We start from the raw sequence: 21,541 nt of genomic DNA on the forward strand, positions 1-21,541 counted from the left end.
GATGAACACTTAGCCTGACTTTATAGACGTTGCCTTCGATCTTTATCTTTGACGATGTTGAGTTACTTTCTACTCAGCTTCCTTGGTCAGCTTCGTCTGCAAGCATTAGTTCTGAAGAAGACTTTTCTTCTATGATGCTGAATAGTGTTTTACTCAGCTTCTGTGGCTCATGCTGACTTCGTTCTGTCTTACTTTTTATTTCTGTTCTCATTTATAATTATACTCAACATTGAACAAACACATTAGTACAATTAAACCAAAGCACATAAATTTAATTGTCTTAATCATGGGATTAACTTAAATAATTTTATCAAATCAAAATCATGTGGAAAGATGTTTCAACACAACCAACTATGCAAACTTAATTTTATGTCATATAATCACATTCTATATTATAAGTACTAATTTTAACTATTTTGGGGCTGCTCGGGACTAAACCACTGTTCGTTAAGGGTGTTTCGGAGGGTTGGGAGACCCTCCCCTATCCCCTAGCTCCACCCCTAGGCCCAATACAACTTAAAAGTTAATATATGCACATCATAAGGATCAGAAAAATTTGTGCTCACATACAATTTTGAATTGCGCCTCATTTAGTCAATTTTGAATATGTCACTGACTTTGCAGCCTTGAACGTCACAAAATTGGTTAAACACTAAGTAGCATGACAAGTGTTGAAAGACTCACCTAACTCTTGTAGTAGGCATTTAGGTTCTCCACCTTCCACCTTCCACCTAGACAAACTTCTTCATTACACGACATATCTGATAATTTTTTAATAGGGATAAAGTGTAAAAAATACCTCAAATATTTACATTCAGTTCAAGAGCAATTTTACTTCTAATATTTAAATTGTGTAATTTTACCGTTAACGTTGGCAGTTAGAGCAATTTTACTCCTAACATTGACAAGTTGGGTCGATTTGAGAAATAATTCATCAAACCGTCATGAATCTTGTCATCTACACTTCACACGTGAATTAATTTGTTACTCATTAGTAGCAGATCACAAACATATGATTGGACGTGAATTTTTTTTAAAAACAAAATAAAAAAATATACTGTCTTTTGACGAGTTGTACAATTTTTTTTTTTTTGAATATTTTACCAAATTTATAAATATTAATCTTCAGTTTTATTATTAAATCATAAAAAATATCAAACCATTTTTTTTAGAATCAAATCATATGCAATTGGTACATGAATAGAATATCAGTTTTTTTTTATAAATATATCTGAAATTGAACCAACTTACCAACGTTAAGGATAACTGGAAGTGAATCCATAACTGAAGCTATTCAAGACTCAGACGAGGAACCAACCCGCTTTCTCTCATGGGTATTCAAGCTTAAAGTCACCAACCCCTAGTAAAATGGTACCTCCACGTGGAATACCAACTCCATGAGATCGATAATCATCTCAAGCTTTTCTGGCGAAGTCCCCTCTTGATCAAGTTATTGAACTTGATTCTTTAAAAAGGAGCGCATGCTATTATTTACCAACATTAGAGATAAAATTACTTCTGACCGTAAACGTTAGAAGTATTTCTCTACGTTATCCCTTTAAAAAAAAGAAATTTTACCTAAATTTCTCAATATGATTTTAAAAAGCCCATCATTTTAAAGTGCGGATGAAGCCCATAAATAGCTATATGTGCAAGTTAGGCCCAAACGACAGTTAGGGATGTCGTTTTAGCGTCCCATTTGTTTTGAACATATTGCGTACTCTGTCTCCCTCTGCAAGAAACGTGGAATCTATATTCGAGCTCCCTTTCCTCTCTCACAGCGTTAAAACCTTCGATTTGATCTTATAGGTAAGTCTCTGAAGAATCCCTTCCCAAATTTATGCTTATCAAGCAGTGAATGCAAAAATAGATTGTTGATTTCTCAGTAGATGGATTGATTGTTTTACTTCTAATTTTTCTGGAATTGTTTTGGCATCTTTAGCGCAGAATGGGAGATAGTCAGTACTCGTTTTCCCTCACCACTTTCAGGTGCGGTCTCTAATCACAATCTTCACATTATTCAATTTTTTTACTTAATTTGATTTTGCAGTGTTTGATTTTGTGTTTTCCGCGAAATGTAGTCCATCTGGGAAGCTTGTTCAGATTGAACATGCCCTAACAGCTGTTGGATCGGGCCAAACATCTTTAGGGATTAAAGGTGATTTTATGCTTTCTTCGTTTCTTTTTTCTATTTGGTTTGAAATCCTTTAAAAATGATGGTGGAAGTCGCTTTGATGTGAAAGATGATAATACAAGCTGTATGAACTGCTGTCTTGTTGAACTTTTGTCTTAGCGTTCAAGCAATTTTATTGGCTGGTAATGCAGTTTGAACTTTTTGTTTGTTTGTTTGTTTGAGTTAGTTGTCATTTTTAATGTGACTTGATAAGAGGAGTTAAACATGATCTAATGAATTATGAATGAGAGCTGTAATTATTGCATAGTCACGGGCACTTAAAATATTCCAAATTGGTTCCGATTGTTGTAGTGTTGGTATCTTCTGCACGTTGCACGGAAACTCTTCTTCATTAGGGTTTTTCACGTTTAGTTTCCGTTTCCACTACCATTTCCTAGCTAATTTTTCTTAGAAATAAAATTTCCCGGTATCCGTTTCAGTTTCATTTCCCGTTTCCGTTTCAGTGCAACATAGCTTCTGTATTGTCAATGACTGATATATAGTCAATGGTTGCAGCTGCTAATGGTGTTGTCATCGCAACAGAGAAGAAACTGCCATCTATTTTGGTGGATGAAGCATCTGTAAGTGACTTTCTTCTTATTTTTCTCAGTGTTAATGTGGTTTAGTTTTTCACCATTGTTTTTTCATCTTATCATTTTGGGGCATATTTTTGACGGCAGGTTCAAAAGATTCAGTCATTGACTCCAAATATTGGAGTTGTTTATAGGTATGTTTTCTGATACTGTGAAACATGTTTGAATGCTTCCAGCTATCTAATAGCAGTGTAAGATTGCTTTAAGGAAGGGTGAGAAACATGAAATATGTTTGATTAGTTCAAGTAACACCTCTTGTTGGGTGAAATTTATGGAATTAAGCATAAAATTTATAATTTTATGTTTAGGAATCTTTTCTTATGGGATATTTTGAGTGTGATGTGAACAAAATAGGACAAATTTGGGTTTGGTCATATGTTAGTCCCTATCTCAGCGTTGTTCTCTGTATGCCAGTGACTGATTTTCACTCCTGCTTACCTTGCTCTATGAGTTAGTTTTAATTTAGTCCTCGACTATTTTTGTTTTGGGCAGTGGCATGGGTCCTGATTTCAGAGTTCTGGTTCGAAAAAGCAGGAAGCAAGCAGAGCAATATCACGGCTTATACAAAGTACTCCTTCAACTTCCATCATTTCTATTCAATCTATTTTTATGCCTGCATCTGGTTAATTGTGATTTTGTGTTTATAATGTATTTATAACTTATTCTTTGTTTTCTTTTATTTCTAATATCTAATGCCTACAATATATGGTCTTGGCGTTTATAGTTACAAAATTATTGCAAATTATATAAAGAGAGTGACTGGTTCTTTGGAGATTGTAATTAATCCAAGTATATAATTATTTACAAAATCATCCTCTGTTTGTTGTTATATCGTGCTTAGCCGACTTGAAAGTGCTATGAGCCGCTTGGCCTTTAGCTCATATATTCAACTATTTTACAATCTTAATTCTCATTATAACAGTATACAATCTCTATTCTGGGTCTCTTTTAGTCTCCATTCTTGTTCTCTTTTCTATTTGTTTTTGTTTTTCTTTCAAATGTTTATGACACTGATACAGACATACAGTTAATTTTGGAGTTCCGAGTTAAACATTATGCTGTTCTTTTTCTATCTTCTTTTTTTGTTTCTAAATCTTATTTTGTGAAGTGTTCATGTTTTTGTGGTCTATGTTTGTGAAAAATGATAACCTTTTTTTTTTCAGCATATGCTATTAGTTGGCTTTCATAATCACATTATCATTTATGAACTCTGATTTTGAGGATAATGAGCTGTTGAATTTTTTACCCTTTTTCTTTTGCTCGCCTTAATTTCTTTTTTATCTTAAATATTTATAGTTTACTGATTTCCCTTTTTATTGTCATTTTTTACTTTCTCTTTTAAACACAATGTGATTGTCATACATTGTGTGTTTGTTGCTTGCAATTCTGTATCTTATTATGTTTTTTCAGTTTTCTATTTTGGAAACTCTGCCATGTTATGTGATGTCATGATTTGATGGCTGTGTTCTGCAGGAACCAATCCCTGTTACGCAGCTTGTAAGGGAAACTGCTGCTGTCATGCAAGAGTTCACTCAATCTGGGTAATAATCACTTCTTTTATTACATGATTTTCCAATTCTTGGTAATAAGAAGTTCACTACTTGTACCTTTAATTTGATCTCCTGCTTTGAAGACAAACCTTAGAATCTTTTTCAGATACCTGGTAATGTTTGTGAAAAGCAAAAAATGGCAGGCTGCCAACTGCAAGATAAAAGATCATTTTTTTTTTCTGAAAAAAATATTGATGATGCTTTTATTTTCTCAGTGGTGTTAGGCCTTTTGGTGTATCCCTGTTGGTTGCAGGGTATGATGACAAGGGTCCACAATTATATCAGGTATTTCCTCAGCATTTTTTAGTTGTTCAAATTTTGGTGGTCATGTCATTTAACTTCAAGCTGGTATAGAGACTTGTTATGTGCACATGGTAGAATTCCCAGCATACACGATGCTTTGAAAATCATTATGATCTGAGACTATCTGTCAGGATTTGTTGGAGGCTGTAATCAAGTGCCTATGATGTTTAATTGCCATTTACATGAAGAAATGACATAATTAATTACCTGGACCATAGTTGTTAAAGGTGCGCCTGAGGCAAGGCTCGTGGGTCATCGCCTCTCTGTGTGTGAGGTGGGGATGTTACCCAGGCACGCGCCTTGAGTGGGGCGCGCTTAGGCGCAATTGTAGGGTTTTTAAGCTTCTAATCACAGCCATAGAAAGTCTTTGTGATGAAGGGCTCAGATTAAGTTAGAACAAGAAAAAAAAGAAGAAACGAAAGGTAAGGAAAGAGATGAATCATGATTCTAAAGGACAAACGCAAAACACTTAGCAGCTTCTCTTCCATTGATAATGAATAGGGACTATAAAGACTAGGCGCATGCCTGAGCCTTGTGCCTAGGCTCCAGGACCCCCTTGCGCCTTTCAAAACCAGGTTATAATCGACTCTGTTTTAGACTTAATTAACCTCAGTAGGATACTTCATTTGGAGAAGAAAAACAATTTTGCCACTCTGCTTTAGAATTAGAAAGGCCTGATTAAGGTCAAGCTATGGAAATTACAAATTCTTCCATTTATTCTCTCTTATTAGATATCTAAAATGAAGTTCTACCTCAAATACCTGTAATTTTGATTTGTTACCACTTCCAATGTTTATTATATTTTGCTGTAGGTGGATCCATCAGGTTCATATTTCTCTTGGAAAGCTTCAGCCATGGGGAAAAATGTTTCTAATGCAAAGACATTTCTTGAGAAGAGGTGAGATAATATACTTTAGGATATCTCTTGGCCCAACATAGTAATGGATGATGTTGTTCCACTTTCGAATGTGATTAGGAATTTCGGAGCAGCAAATATCTAGCGTGATGGGATAGAGTTATTGGTTATGAAGTTTGAAGGAGTCCATACTCATGTAGTTTTATTTATTAACCACAGGTATACAGATGATATGGAGCTCGATGATGCTGTTCATACTGCAATATTAACATTGAAAGAAGGGTAAGCATCTAATATTTCTGATAATTCATCATAGCAGAACTTTAATTGTCTATCTGATAGAAATTTTGCGTGAACTTCAGTTCTCTCTATGTATGTTAAATCATGGAATGGAATAGAGAATAAGGATCCAGGAAGTCAGTTCCCGATATTTTGGGATTTAGTCCTTATTCTGGGTAAAACCGTATAAGTTTCAGTCTATGTTACGCGGTAACGGATACGGAAACTGAAAGATGGAAATTAAAAGGATAAGGTGCAAAAACGCCTCTATTGTTTACCCTAGGAGCAATTTTACCCCTAACATTTAAAATGATACAATTTTACTTCTAACGTTGGCAACCAAGAGTAATTTTACCCCAACGTTGACAGGTTGGGTCAATTTGAGAAATAATCCATCAAATTTCTTTTCGGCAGTAAATCTTGTCATCTACACTTCACATATGCGTCATTTTATCATTAATTAGTAACAGATCATAAACATATAATCAGATTAGATGTGAAAAAAAACTAAAAAAAATATACTGTATTTTGTACGAGTTGGACAAAAGAATTTTCAAATATTTCGCCGGATTTAAAAATGTTAATCTCCAATTCTATTATTAATTCACAAAAAAATATGATTTTTTTTTTTTAGAACCAACTGATATGTAATTGGTGCAGGAATAAAATATATGTGTTTTATAATGATGTTTGAAAGATCCAACTTGCCAATGTTAGGGGTAAAATTGCTCCTGTAAACATTAGGGGTATTTTTGTACCTTATATGGACACCTAGAAATGATATCGGTAAAAACTATAGGAAACGAAACATGGGAGAAACGTATAAAAAATAAAAATACAAGGTTATGTCTATAAAGTTATAAAATTGTAACGATCTATGTCACATAATAAAGGAAAATAAAAGAGGTTTTTCAGTTTGGAAGTTTGTTTGAAGATGATCTAGAAAACATCGGAGATTTACTGAACATGTGATTATTGATCAACTTCTGAATGACATTACATCCTAAGAAACGAGTTTCCTACTTTTAAGAAACGAGTTTTCAATTTTTTTTATATTAGAAAAACATGACCTGAAACGTTTCTTTTCCAAGATTTTCGGTTTCTGTAATGTTTCGGAAATGTGAATAACTTTAAAATCAAAGTTACCTTGCAACATACAGGCAGTAACCTAAGTTTCTACATAGTGCGAACAGCAAAGTTTGGAATTTTACTTGTTTATATAACAATAGCCTCTCTTCCTGCATCTTATTGTAGGTTTGAAGGACAAATCTCAGGCAAAAACATTGAGATTGGCATAATCAGCGCCGACAAAAAATTCAGGTGAGTCGGTAATTTTCATCCAGTTCCCTCTAAACAAACTAAGAACCAAAGTAAATAAAATTTCTCAATTGTTTTTCTGGTCTATATGAATTGTTTATGGAATAAAGTGTTGATTAAATGTAACAATTATGATTAATAATTCTAGGGTAAATAATTTATTAGTCCCCATCTTTTTACCTAACACACTGTTTAGTCACTCTATTTTGAAAAACACATTATAAGATCCCTATCTTTTGTCAATATTAACCATTTGGCCCTTCTGCCTTGTTTTTTTAGATTTTTAACCAAACATATCTTAGCTTTCAGGACAGTCATAGTAGATACAAAATGGTCATGTTACTCTGTTATTTTCTGTTTATGTCAGATATGTTCGGTTAAAAAACTAAAAAAAATAGACAGAAGGACCAAAGGGTTAATATTAACAAAAGATAGGGATTTTATAATATGTTTTTCAAAATGGGGGGACTTAACAATGTGTTAGGTAAAAAGGAGGGAACTGATAAATTACTTACCCATAATTCTACGACTCTTTGATTAAATGTATTGTATTCGCTCGAAAATGTGGATAATTATATCAAGCAGTTTGTTTCTGTAAATTGTGTTGTCGTGTAACTTTCCTTTAATTTTTCGTGGCAGGGTACTAACGCCAGCTGAAATCGATGATTACTTGGCCGAGGTGGAATAACTTATCCATGTTTTGCTGTAGTTTGAAAGAACTATCAACTTCTTTTTTCATCAAGATAGAATTTCTTTCTCATGTTCTCATAGAAAAACTTTGGCTGTATTGTAAGAATTATAACCTTTTTCAGTTAATGTAAGAGTACCTATGTTATTCCGGTAATACCAAGACGTAAAGCGCATAATTAAGTTCTTAAACTTTTGCGGTTTTAAGAATTAAGTAAATGATAATATATTTTTTCAGATCAAGTTACATAAAATTTATAATTTTCACATGTATTGAGTGTCAGTTTGTTCTCAATTTTTAGAACTGTTTTTTTTTTTTTTTTTTTTTTGTCTTTTTAAGTCTAAATCAGGAGATAATAAGCGTTTGGTAAAAATTCGAAACATCTGTTTTTTATGGGAAAATCAACTAGTATCTACTACCTATCCGTAACAATAAACATGAGCATGTGAAACAAACATGAGCATGTGAAACAAACAGACTCTAAATCTCTTACCTAACGGCTCCATTTGCCAAGTTTGGGAGCGGTTTAATCATGCATTTTTCTAATAAGATTTTATATCATGCATTTTTTTATAATAAGATTTTATAAATATTGAGATGGGTAAAATACATAATTAATCCTTTAAATTTTTACAATTTTAGAATCAAACACTTGATCATGTATTTTAAGTCTGTATTTTCAAGATTTTAAAGATAAAGTTTTTTATTTTTTATTTTACATTGAATTCCACTGATATTTCATTTATAATACACATTGAATTTCTCATTATTATTTTGTTTATAACTGTGAAAATTCAGGGTTTAATTGTATGTTTTTCCACGAGCTCAAATAGGGTTGTCAATTCTTGACACAAAATTAATAATTTAATTATAAAGATAACCTGTCTAACACAATCTGTTATAATACGATTATTATTTTTATTGCATTTACAATCGCATAAAATATATATAGTCATATAATACGATTAAGACACAATAACCTGTTCTGATACCTTATTAATATATACAGGTATGTTCATAACGCTCAACGTAAAATCCGCCCCCTGTTAAAGCATCAAACAATTAGTTTCATATTAGATATTAAAAGAGTAAAACTAATGTATATAGTTAAAATGTAAAAAAGCACATTGCTTGTTATTTATTCCCTATTGTTTGAAAATTCATGACTACTTGACTAGCTCAAGTGCCTGAAGTGAATGTTCATAGCCAATAGTCAGTAAATGAACATTTGCCTCCGGTGAAATGTTGAAAGCGATAAGGGTCTCGCAATATGATCTTCTGCCTCGTAAACCGAATCGCAGTCGCCGCTTGAAAATTCATGATTAGAGTTCAAGTGCCTGAAGTGAATGTTTATCACCAATAGTCAGAACAAGAACATTTGCCTCCAGTGAAATGGTGAAATCGATAAGGGTCTCGTAATATGATTTTCCGCCCGAGAAGTTCACTAACGAACTTGTAAACCGAATGGCAATCACCGCTTGAAAATTCATGACTTAGTTCAAGAGTCTGAAGTGAATCTTTAGTCAGAAAAAGAACATTTGCCTTTGGTGAAATGGTGAAAGCGATAAGAGTCTCGTAATATGATTTTACGGCCTAGAAGTTCACTAACGAACTTGTAAACCAAATGGCAGTCACCGCTCGAAAATTCACGACTAGAGTTTAAGTGCTTGAAGTGAATTTTTATCACCAATAGTCAGAACAAGAACATTTGCCTCCGGTGAAATGGTGAAACCGACAAGGGTCTCGTAATATGATTTTCGGCCCGAGAAGTTCACTAACAAACTTGTAAACCGAATGTCAATCACAACTCGAAAATTCACGACTAGAGCTCAAGTGTCTGAAATGAATGTTTATAATCAATAGTCAAAACAAGAACATTTGCCTCCGGTGAAATGGTGAAAGCGATAAGGGTCGTAATATGATCTTCCACCCCAGAAGTTCACTACGAACTTGTAAACCGAATTGCAATCACCGCTCGAAAATTCACAACTAGAACTCAAGTGCCTGAAGTGAATATTTATCACCAATAGTCAGAACAAGAACACTTGCCTCCAGTGAAATGGTGAAAGCGATAAGGGTCTCGTAATATGATTTTCCGCCCGAGAAGTTCACTAACGAACTTGTAAACCGAATTGCAGTCACCGCTTGAAAATTCACGACTAGAGTTCAAGTGCTTGAAGTGAATTTTTATCACCAATAGTCAGAACAAGAACATTTGCCTCCGCTGAAATGGTGAAATCGATAAGGGTCTCGCAATATGATTTTCCGCCCGAGAAGTTCACTAACGAACTTGTAAACCGAATGACAATCACCGCAGACTCGAAGGTTCTTGAAGACTTTAATGGTTGAATACTCGGGAGTAGTGAGCAAGCCAAATGCAAGGGCTAGTCTCTCACTATGATTCCAAAGATTGTGCTCCTTTTGTTCTTCATCCGTGTCTTGCAAGGCGTAGCTTGTATCCGGGACATAGCCCGCTTCTTTAATCATCCTCTTGAGTTCTTCCAACTTTCCGTATATCTGACTACTCCGTGGATGGGACTGGTCTCCCATTCCGAATGTACTGATTTCGTTCTTCGACTTCACCCAGCTGCAAGCCCGTTTCTTCTTTATCTTATTCGATCCCATTCGCTTCCTGAGAGTCTCTACATCATCCCATCTTCCGGTGCTTGCACAAACATTTGAATAAAGAACATAAGCAGAATCATCGGACGGGTCTATTTTGAAGATGTTTTCTGCAGCTTTTCGCCCGAGTTCAAGATTGCAATGTGTTTTAGAGGCAGCCAATAAGCTTCGCCATATAAGGTCAGTTGGCGGGACTGGCATTTGCTTGATGAAAGCTTCAGCTTCAGCGAGTCGTCCTGATCGACCAAGAAGATCAACAATGCATACACAATGGTTTATTCCTACCCGAACGTCGAACTCTTTCGTCATTGAATTATAGTATGCAAGACCCTCCTCCACAAGGCCACCGTGACTGCAGGCGGAAAGAAGAGACACAAAGGTTACATGATCAGGTTTTACTCCCAACTTCAGCATTTCGTGAAACGTTTCCCTGGCCTTATCGAAACACCCGTGTTTGGCAAATGAAGATATCAATATGTTCCAGGATAACCGTGACCGTTGAAGAGGTTGAGGGATTATTCTCAACACGTCATCTATTTCGCCACATTTTGCATACATATCCATCATGGCATTATAAACGAAAGGATCCGACTCAAACCCGAGTTTGATAGCCAAACTTTGAAGCTGTTGGCCTTCTTCCAACATTGCCAATGTAGCCGTACCGGCAAGGCACTCGGAGAAGCTGAACTGATCCAAATCTAGCCCGACATGTCTCATTTTCGCAAGAAGTTTCAATGCTTCTTCCACCTCGCCATGACGAGCATTTGCAGCGATAGCAGCATTCCACGCTACAGCATTCTTATTACTCGACTCTCTGAACACGCTGTTACTTGAATCGAGATCACCGCACTTGGCATACATCGTGACAAGTGAATTCTGCACATATTCATCTGATTCCAATCCTGTAGTCACTGCATACGCATGAATGGGCATCCCGTGTTCGAATAGAACATTTGGAGTTGCGCAAGCACCAAGAACGTTCGAAATCGTAATGTAGTTCGAACGGACACCGTCTTCTCTCATCAAAACGAAGAATTTCAGCGCATCATCGGGTTCTTCATTGTCTGCATAACCACCAATAAGCGCGTTCCAGCTAACCACATCCCTCTTGCAGATTGTTTGAAATGCTTTCTTCGCTTCAACCATCATACCAGACTTCGCATACAAGGTAATCAACGCATTCCCAACAATCAAATTTTCTTGTAGGCCTGTTATCATTACAAGGGCATGAAGAATCTTTGCTTCGGTGACAAATTCCGGGTTTGAACAGGCAGCCAACGCACTAGTGAAAGTGACATAGTTTGCGCCCCTTGTCAAACGAAAAATCCGCATAAAGACTTTCAGGGCATCCATACAATTCCCATTTTGAACATGACAAGCCAACATTGAATTCCAAGAAATCAAATCCCTATCCGCCATTCTTCGGAATACCAACTCTGCATATTCAGATTCCCCCGCACCAGAATACATTGCTATAAGCGTATTGCAAACACAAACATTCGTGTCCAATCCCGATTTTACTGCTAAAGATTGAATTCCTCTGCCCCATTTCAAATAATCCACAGAATCACATCCTGATAACAAACTTGCCAGCGTTGTAGAATCTATACAATCATGAACAGCCCGCATCCAACGAAAACACCTAAGCGATTCCTCGCAAAGACCATTCCGCACATACACAGAAATCATCGAGTTCCATGAAATCGTGTCACGTTCATTCATGCCACCAAAAACATAACAAGCCTCTTCCACTCTACCGAAACTCCCAAACATCGATACCAGAGCATTCCCCACCGAAACATCAGTTTCTAAACCAAACTTCATAGCCTGCCCTAGAATTTGAACACCCAAGAGCTCATCCTCGAGTGATCCGCAAGAACTAATCACAGTAGCTAAATTATTCGCATTACAACTCACTCCGTCCCATCTCATCTGCGCATACATATCCATCACTTCCCCCGAATCCCCAATATCCGCGTACGCAACCATCATAGCAGTCCACGAAACAACATTCTTATCCGGCATCTCATCGAAAACCATCCTAGCATTCAATCCCAATTCATAAGCCCCATAGAAATGCAAAAGCGAAGTACCAACAAACACATCAGAAAGAAACCCTAATTTCACAACCAAATCATGAACTTGAATCCCTTCAATCAACATAAAACCAGACCTTTCACAAGCAGTAATCAAACTAGAAATCGCAAATCCACTAGGATTAATCCCCAAATTCATCATCTCATTAAGGAACACAATTGATTCCCTGTATAAACCTGCACGAACAAATGCAGACATCATATGATTCCAAGAAGACTCATTTCTTTCAGACATTTTATCAAACACATAACGAGCAAGACCCATATGACCAAATTTCGAGTACATGTTAATCAAAGTGTTATTGAAGAAAACCCCCAAATCTTCCAGGCCTTTAATGCAAAGAGCGTGTAATGCTTTTCCAGTGGATTCTCGGGTGATTTGTGAGAACCCCTTTTGATAGAAGCAGGAGATTTCCGGGTTCGGGTGGTTTGCGAGAATAACAGTATCTTGTCCATGGTTTGTGGATTCTTGTGGTAATTGTATGCATTGTGAAGAGATTGCAGAGATTGGTCTGAGATTTGAAGGGTATGGAGGAGAAAGAATGGATTTGGAGTTGAAAGCAGTGATTTTTCTACACCAAAAAGCCAGGTCTAAGTGTTTTTTGAGAGACAATGTGATGAATTGAAATCGAAGAAGAAGAAAAGCAATGATTTTTCGTTGTGTTTAGGGTTTGGCTTGTGTTTAAATCATACATAATCAAGCTCCAAGAAAAGGGGAACAACAATTTTATACTGTGTTCTGCCAGAGATGATAGAGCTCTTCCGGTGGTTAATAAAAACATTTTATACTTGTTTTTGGTTCAGAGATTTATAGGGTGAATTGCACAATTGTTGACCGAACTTATATTGTTGTCTTAAAATGACCACTCAATTTCAATTTATCTCAACCACTCAACTTTGAGTTTTATCTCAATTGGGTCAATCTTGCGATTTCAGTGATTAAAAAACACCAGAATGATGATATAGGTGACACGTTAGTACGAGACAACTCAGATTTCCGGTCGAAATGATATATGACATCCACGTGTCGATATTTTTATGAAAATAAAATTTAGTGTTTTTCATAAAAATATCCGATATGTGGCAGTCACATTTCGTTTCGGTCAGAGATCTGAGTTAACTCATGTTTACGTGTCACCCATGTCATTATTTTGATGCGTTTTAACCACTAAAATCGACTGAGTGACCTAATTGAGACAAAATTCAAAGTTGGATGATTTTATTGAGACAAATTGAAGTTGAGTGACCATTTTGAAACAACTATGTAAGTTCAGTGACCAATGATGCATTTAACCCGAGATTTATATGTTGAATATAAACAACAATTTCAAAGTTCCACCCTTTTAATAAGGTTAATAAAAATTAATTAGCGTATCCGATGGCGGATGTGGCTCTGAACATGGACAACTTCGGGCAATTCTTCTTCTCTTTACTCTCTAGTCTGTTTAATAAAAATTATATGTTTTATTCTTGATGTTGTTATGGAGTTTTAGAGATTTCATAATGACAAATTATGGAATTATATTTCCACACCGCTGGAACAGATCAAATTCGTGACCATGGATACACTCTGTTCTTGGTTACGGTTACGGAGGAAACAAATGCGGCACCTGCACTTCTGCCCAACAGGTTACGGGCTGTCCAATTGCGCATCATCCTCCTTCGCCCTTTTACAATTACAATATTGACGCTATATTTTTTGCAACGTCTGCTGGAGTGGTTCTTGGGGTTATTCTCCGTGATATTCAAGGAGGTTTCAGCGTTGCTCGGTCGACAATCCTTCCAAGTTTACTGGAAGTAAAAGAAGGTGAGGTTTTGGCGTTATTTCAAGTAATGGAGTGGGTAGCGGAATAAGGGTACCAATAGGTTATTTTTTAGACCGATACCAAAATTGTTGTTGATGCTGTTTATTCTAGTAGTGAAGATCAATCAGAGTTCAGCGACTTAGTTGGCTGGTGTCAGTCCTTGTTTCTTCTAAATGACTTTTACTCAGTCAAGTTCGTTCCAAGACAAGCTAACGAGACGGTTCATGCTATTGCTTAGTCGGCTCATTTATATCCTTGTCCTATGTTTTTCTTTGATGTTCCAAGTTTTGTTACTAATGTAATGTTACATTCTTGCGCGGTTGAGGCACATTAATAAAGCTTTTTTAAAAAAATTAATTAGAGAAAATAAAAAAAATAAGCCATGTTATTTCAACGACTTTGCAAAATCTATCCTCATTGTCCTAAAAATTTGCAAACAAAAGTTCTGTGATTTGTGAAATTTACAATTAAGAACATACGAGTCAATTTTTAGGTCAAACAATTCTGGTGGTTTTGTTAATTTTGCAAAATATTTTAGCTAGTTTGCAAAGTAAGTTATTAATTGCAAAGTCACGAAAATAATTTTGATGGAATGACTCTGTTTTTTAATTTTAAAATTTAAAAAATACAGAACTCTATTTGTAAATTTTTAAACCACAAAGACTGTCTTGTCAAATTGACAAAACCACAATTTATTTTTATACTTTTCTCTAAAAATTAGGATTAAATTACTATTTGCTCTTTATTTATTCAAAATATTAATAGTTGACGTCTGACCTATTACTTTGTAACATTAACTCATGACCTATTAATTATTAACATTTGACATTTGATCCCTCAAAGGAGGGAGGGTAGGGTATAGGAAATTCATCTGAAGTGGATACCTAAAGTTCACTCACTTTAGATTTTCGAAAGCTTGAAAGTCTTAAGTTAAATCAGTTAAGGAGTGGATAGGTAAAAGCTTGACTTGTGGTTTTAGTAAAGGACTCAAAGTCCTGACTAAACAGGTAGTTTCATTATAGTGGTATACCCGTAGTCTGTTTTGGAACTTCCAGTTCAAATCAAAGCATATAAATCCGTAAATAGATTTATATGTATAGCCACCTCAGTCGCGCTCGTTCTTTCTTGAAAGTATCATTTTTCTCGGAATATGGTCAATTAGAAATTATTATGTTCGTGATTTTTTATGATAATTGAAATTTCATGTTAACAGGTTAAAATTTCATCAATTTTAATAGATTTCTAACAAATGTAACTAAATAATAAATTAGAAACAAATACTAACATTTGAGATAAATCGACTCAAAGAAAAATAGTAATATAAGTCTAAAATATACTCAAACAACAACAATTTTACTTCTATTTCATATTTCATTAACTCTAGTTTAGAAAACAAAAATTGTGTTTTTGCAATTTCGAAATAAGTTGTAGATAAACTCTAGTTTATAATTTTTTTTTTGGAAAATTATATAAATTTAAAATAACTCATACCACGCCATATATATATATATATAATTAATTTATTATCAATGAGTAATAACATACTGCACAAATGAAATGGAATAAAAAAAAAAAACATAAATTATTAATATGTATGTAACTATCTCAAAATTACTCCTGGTTAATAAAATTTAAAATTTCTAATTTAAACAATTTGAATTCTTTAATTAACGAAAAAAAATATGTTGTTTCAAGTTGGTAATGTAATGAATATGATTAAGTTGGAAAAATGTATAAAGAAAATGACTTAATGCATCACAAGTTATTTGTAATTCTCCGAGTTCCATAAATTTTGCAAATGCCTCATTAATCCTTTGAATTTACACTACGAGTGCTCACTTGAACCCTAAATAACTAAATGAATTTAATCCATCAATGTTAGATCCAAGCTTATTAAATATAAACTTTAAAATGCTTTAAATATCCGCCCTAGGATTCTAATAAGCCTAGATCAAATGGGTTTAGTTATTCGGGATCCAAGTAAACACTACTATGATCAATTAACCCTCGTTATCTTGCCTAAAGTAGCCTATTGACGACTGAAGTGGTTAAAGATTTATTAACCATCCAAATTTGTTTAAAACGATACACGTTTAACTTGTTCAAATATCTCATTATTCTGCTCCGTAGACTTAGGTGCTATATATTTTAGGCAAATTCAGAGAGCTAATGAGACATCTCTAAAGTTCAGACGACCAATCAGATAATAGCGAGAAGTAAAATGATCCCTTATCGCTTTGAGTTGAAAGTTTCAATTCGCAAACAATTAAAGAAACATAAATGAAGAACTTCGAGCAATCGGCGTAAGTAGGGCAGATTATGCATCTCATCCAAATCATAAAATTGGGTGGAACTGATTGCATTTCATTACCAAACAAATATCCCAATTCAGAGAAAATTCTAAGAAAACTAAACTGGACTGGATAGTAAAATATACAAAAGCAAAGCAAAATTGAAGAGCAAGCTAAGTTTTGAATTTCCAACTGTGTGCACACCTCGGTCCTTTTGAAATGCCCTCGTAGAAGCGAGAGTCGAGCTTTTGGTTGTTCCAATCCTTGACGAAGTCAGAAAACAGTTCACGTGCAGACTCCGATGAAAGATCGGAGAAGAACACTTCCCTCTCCTCCTGCAGCCACGTAGAGAACTCATTGTTCTTCAAGAAGTAATCATCGCTGGACAGTTCCTGGATTTTCTGACAAAACATCCGAACAAGAACCAAATGAATTGAACTTTCGCTATATGTTCACAAACAAAGATCACATAATCTCAGCAATATATCACCAATTCACACCATTGAAAGTCATCTTTGTATAGTTTATATTAGGGTAAATTAAAAAAGAAAAAAACCCTGTGGTTACACAAATTGTCAAATGCATGCCTGTGATTTTTTTTACCACAAAGAGATGACTGAAGTTCTTCGCTTTGCTAAAAACGAGGATATTTTAGTTTGACACTCTAAAAATGACGGTTAACGACCTCAAAATGAAAATTTCCAACTTTAATTCTTGGAAATTTTCATTTTGAAGCATAGTTGTTAAACCATTTAGGTGTTGTTTGATGAGTAGAGATAAAAGTGAATGTTTAGATAGAGAAATCTACAAAAATGATGATTTTGAAAAATAAAAAACGTGGTTTCATAGTAAATGTGATACTAAACAACTTTAGCAAAGCGAGAACATCTATGATCTCTTGGTCGCATAAAAAAACCACAGTCATGCGTTTGACAATTCGTGTAACCACATGGATTTTTTTTTTTTGGAATGTACCTTTCATATTACAACAGGTTTATAGATCTTTCTTACACATATACCTTAGCTCATAAATTTAGATGCCTATTATTCAAATCTTAGCTGCTACAAGCTGAAATACATTACAGCATATCTGATAACTTTTGTATTTCAATCAAGAACCAAATATTCAAAATACTCTAGCTTCTGAAGAAAAATGATTAACATCCTGAAACAAACCCAGCTCGATGAGGTCATGTCTTATGATGTAATATGGCAAGGCTCAACAAGGCCTCGGAACAATGAGAACAAAGCATGCGAGCCAAACCTATAGGACATAGTTCAGTTACCAGGGCTAAGGGAGAAACAACACAACCGGACTGAACCCCTCTCTATTTGAATGAATCTGGCTACTTCCTAGGGGCAGCAGTCTGATTTAGTTGTAAATTCTCTAACCCAGGTTGTCTTCAACAGGTACTCCCTTTCACTTTCAATAACTTTCCGGAAAGAAATCTAGCAGATGTTCAGCTTAGTCTAAATGAAAAAAAAAAAAAACGTTCTTAATAGTCTGTTTTACTCTAAGAGTTCCGTGCCCTATAAAATACGTACACTTTCTCTTGTATGCAGCAGCCAATTTTTAATCATCAATACAAAAGAAAGAGGGTTTTCTTCAGTTTCGGGTGAATCTTCCCTTAAGCATTGATTAATTATTCTTTGTTGGTTTAAGGTTAAAATCTCCACAATTTATTTCTCTCACCTCACTCTCAGTCTGCAACTGTTCTTAAGATAGACGATGCTGAATGATCTCAACAAAACGCAATGATAAAGAGAATCACATAAAAGAATGCCTGTATGCTACATGGCCCAAACTCACAAGTAACAACATGAAACACCAAATCTCACATCAACATTACAAAAAAAGTTAGCGTACCATGTCGCCTTTGTGATGTTTAGCTCTGTGCTTATCCTTTGACTTCTTTTCTGTTTCAATAATATGATGTCAATTTGATGGAATTAAGCATCAAAATGGCTCTAAAGTTCACAGTGCGATCAATCAAATTTTAGGAATCAACCCAGCTCTAAACGTGTTGAATGTTAACAAAATGGGCACAGATATTTGATATTACAAAATATGTTCTTATCCATGAAACCCTAAGTTCTTGAAGAAAATGCTTAGATAAGTTTAGGCATAGTTATTAAAGGTGCATGGCGCACTAAGGCGCTAGGGGTCCTGGAGCCTTGGCGCATGGCGCGCGCCATAGCGAGACAAGGCGCACTTGCAAAAACAAAAATTATAAAACTATAAGACTAACATAAAAATGCAATGAATACTAAATCATGACAATATTAAGCATAAATAAGTTTTAAAATGCAAAATAAACCTCATGTTAGAAAGCTAAAGTTGAATACTAAATCCTAAGTTCTACTCCTCATCAAAACTCTCCAAATTAATCACTCATGTTGAATTTGAATTCCCTTGGCTGCTTTGTTTATGTTTGAATTTCGTTTTTTGTGTTTTGTTCTACTAAACTTCTTCCTCTTATAATAAGATCGTGTCATTGCCTCTTCTAATTAATTCAAATGTATAATCTCTCTCTTCCTTTTTAATATATTTTTTTTCTCATTTTGGACCCTTCAGAACACTTGTTCCATATATGTAACTGTCCATAAAATGCCCCTAACTCACCAAGGCACGCCTTGGTGCGCCTTTGGCAACTGCCCCTTGGCGCGGGCCATGGCGGTTGCGCCACGCCATGGGGGTGTCATGGCGCTAAGGCCTGCGCTTGGTGCGCCATAGGCGCGCCTTTAATAACTATGAGTTTAGGGCTGAGTTAATACCTAAAATTCGATTTAATTGTCCAAACTATATCACAAAAATCATCATGCCTAATTCGGTCAGCAATGATCCATTATCAGAATCTATCAACGTAATATCACATTCACTTATCAACATAAATACATGAACTGCAAATATAATTCACACTGTCTATTCCTGTTCCTTTTCACATTTTGAGTCAGCATTGAAACAAATCAGACTATAACTTTATCAGAATGGCGCTTATAAGAAACAAAACCCCTAAGCCTCTCTACATGCTAACAAAGTCGGCATACATATATTTGATATTACAAAATAAGTTCTTATCTACCAAACCCTAAATCCTTGAAGAGAATCTGTCAAATATTGCAAAGTTTAGGATTGAGTTGATGCCAAAAATACAATTTGGGGCTAAATTGTTTGATTTGATGAAACTATATGAGAAAAATCCTCATGCCTAATTCGGTCAGTGATGATCCATTATCAGAATCTATCAACACAATATCACTATCAACAATAAATACATGAACTGCAAATATAATTCACACTGTCTATTCCTGTTCCTTTTCATATTTCGAGTCAGCAGTGAAACAAATCAAACTAAACAGAATGGTGCTTATAAAGAAACAAAACCCCTAAGCCTCTACATGCTAACAAAGTCAGCATACATATATTTGATATTACAAAATACTAAGTTCTTATCTACCAAACCCTAAATCCTTGAAGAAAATCTATCAAGTATTGCAAAGTTTACGATTGAGTTGATGCCAAAAATTCAATTTGGGGCTAAATTGTTTGATTTGATGAAACTATATGAGAAAAATCCCCATGCCTAATTCTGTCAGCAATGATCCATTAATATCACTTATCAACATAAATACATGAACTGCAAATATAATTCACAATGTATATTTTGAGTCAGCAGTGAAACAAATCATACTATACCTTTATCAGAGCGGTGCTTATGAGATTTTTTGTCCTTTCGCTTTTCTTTCTTATCATCACTCTTTCTGCTCTTCCTTTCCCCTGCTTCTTCTTTCTCCCTTCTATGCCGTTTTCTGCGTTGTCCTTCGTCTGTATATTACAATCGAAAGCAAATTAAAGAAAGAGAACAAAATCGCCGAGTTACTATGCTTGCTCTATTAAGCTAAATCAAGCGCAATGCTTTCAATACGTAATCATCTTCATTCTTTTCCAGAGAAATACACAGAAAAATTGAGTACCTTCAGAGGAAGACAGGGAGGGGCTTCTCTTCCTACTTCTCTTCTTCTCCTCCTTCGACTTCCGATCGCCTCCCATTTTTCAATCAATACAGACAAAGCGAGCACCGTATGAATTTGAGAATGTATATGGATTCTGCACCGCAGTCCCTCCGATTTCCTGACTCGGGATAGATTCAACCCGATGAGTTGATTGTTGAACTCGCCATGTGTGAATTGAACCCCAATTCAATAGAAAGCCGAAGGGTGGGCCTGAAATTGTGGGCTCGCCTGATTAGTCGATTGGGCCAAGCCCAATAACATTTTATTTTAGAGAAATTTATATGAAAGTACAGTTTTTTAAAAATTATTTATCACTTTATCAAATAATTTTGATATATAATAATTTGAATTATGTGAAATTATAAAAACTTATTATTCTATAGAATTAAGCCTGAATGGGGATATGAACAGTGAATTGAAATCAATTTGAATTTCAATTTGGATTTTTTTCTTTCCATCTCTGCCCTCATTTGGTTAAGCTAATTACCTTCCTATTTCTCTCCAAACGACGTCACTTTAAGTCTGTGCCTTTACAATAGCTTTTCTATTTCAGGATAATCTCTACTTTTGCTTCACTCGTTATCTTTTGTTTGGGGTAAATTACACCCATGACCACTGAACTTTACTTATTTTAACATTGTGGTCACTGAACTTCAATTTTTAACAGTATGATTACTGAATTTTAATCTTTTTAACACCGGTAACCATTGAACTTTAACTAATTCCTCAAAATAACCAGTAACATCCTCAAAATGAAAATATTCAAGAATTTAAGTTATTGAGAACGGCATTTACTATGAACCCATATTTTTTATTTTCCAAAATCACATTTTTTAGAGCTTTCTCTCTCCACATATTCACCCTATCTCTCTCCTAAGCAAAAAAACACTTAAATGACCTCAAAATAAAAACTTTTAAGAATTAAAGTTCCTTAGAATATCATTAACTCTTCGA

General features: G+C 34.9%; 2 protein-coding genes across 2 annotated transcripts; one reads left to right on the forward strand and one right to left on the reverse strand.

Moving 5' to 3' along the window:
• The first annotated feature begins 1,677 nt into the window (after positions 1-1,677).
• Positions 1,678-7,995, forward strand: LOC136221310 (proteasome subunit alpha type-2-A). Its single transcript, XM_066008885.1, has 12 exons — positions 1,678-1,809; positions 1,943-1,989; positions 2,082-2,158; positions 2,690-2,754; positions 2,854-2,900; positions 3,259-3,334; positions 4,240-4,307; positions 4,532-4,601; positions 5,432-5,517; positions 5,695-5,757; positions 7,009-7,074; positions 7,711-7,995. The coding sequence occupies exons 2-12, from the start codon at positions 1,949-1,951 to the stop codon at positions 7,757-7,759; spliced, it is 708 nt and encodes a 235-aa protein (XP_065864957.1). The 5' UTR covers positions 1,678-1,809; positions 1,943-1,948; the 3' UTR covers positions 7,760-7,995.
• A 787-nt stretch (positions 7,996-8,782) lies between these two features.
• On the reverse strand, positions 8,783-20,760 carry LOC136221326 (putative pentatricopeptide repeat-containing protein At3g23330). The gene is made up of 5 exons (XM_066008886.1): positions 20,549-20,760; positions 20,271-20,399; positions 18,441-18,490; positions 16,753-16,974; positions 8,783-13,081 (listed from the first exon to the last, which is right to left on the reverse strand). Exons 1-5 carry the CDS (start codon positions 20,622-20,624, stop codon positions 9,950-9,952), a joined length of 3,609 nt encoding a protein of 1,202 aa, XP_065864958.1. The 5' UTR covers positions 20,625-20,760; the 3' UTR covers positions 8,783-9,949.
• Between the last annotated feature and the right edge of the window lie 781 nt (positions 20,761-21,541).

This window comes from Euphorbia lathyris, chromosome 1 (genome assembly GCF_963576675.1).
Source record: "Euphorbia lathyris chromosome 1, ddEupLath1.1, whole genome shotgun sequence".
In the NCBI taxonomy this organism is placed as follows: Eukaryota; Viridiplantae; Streptophyta; class Magnoliopsida; order Malpighiales; family Euphorbiaceae; genus Euphorbia; species Euphorbia lathyris.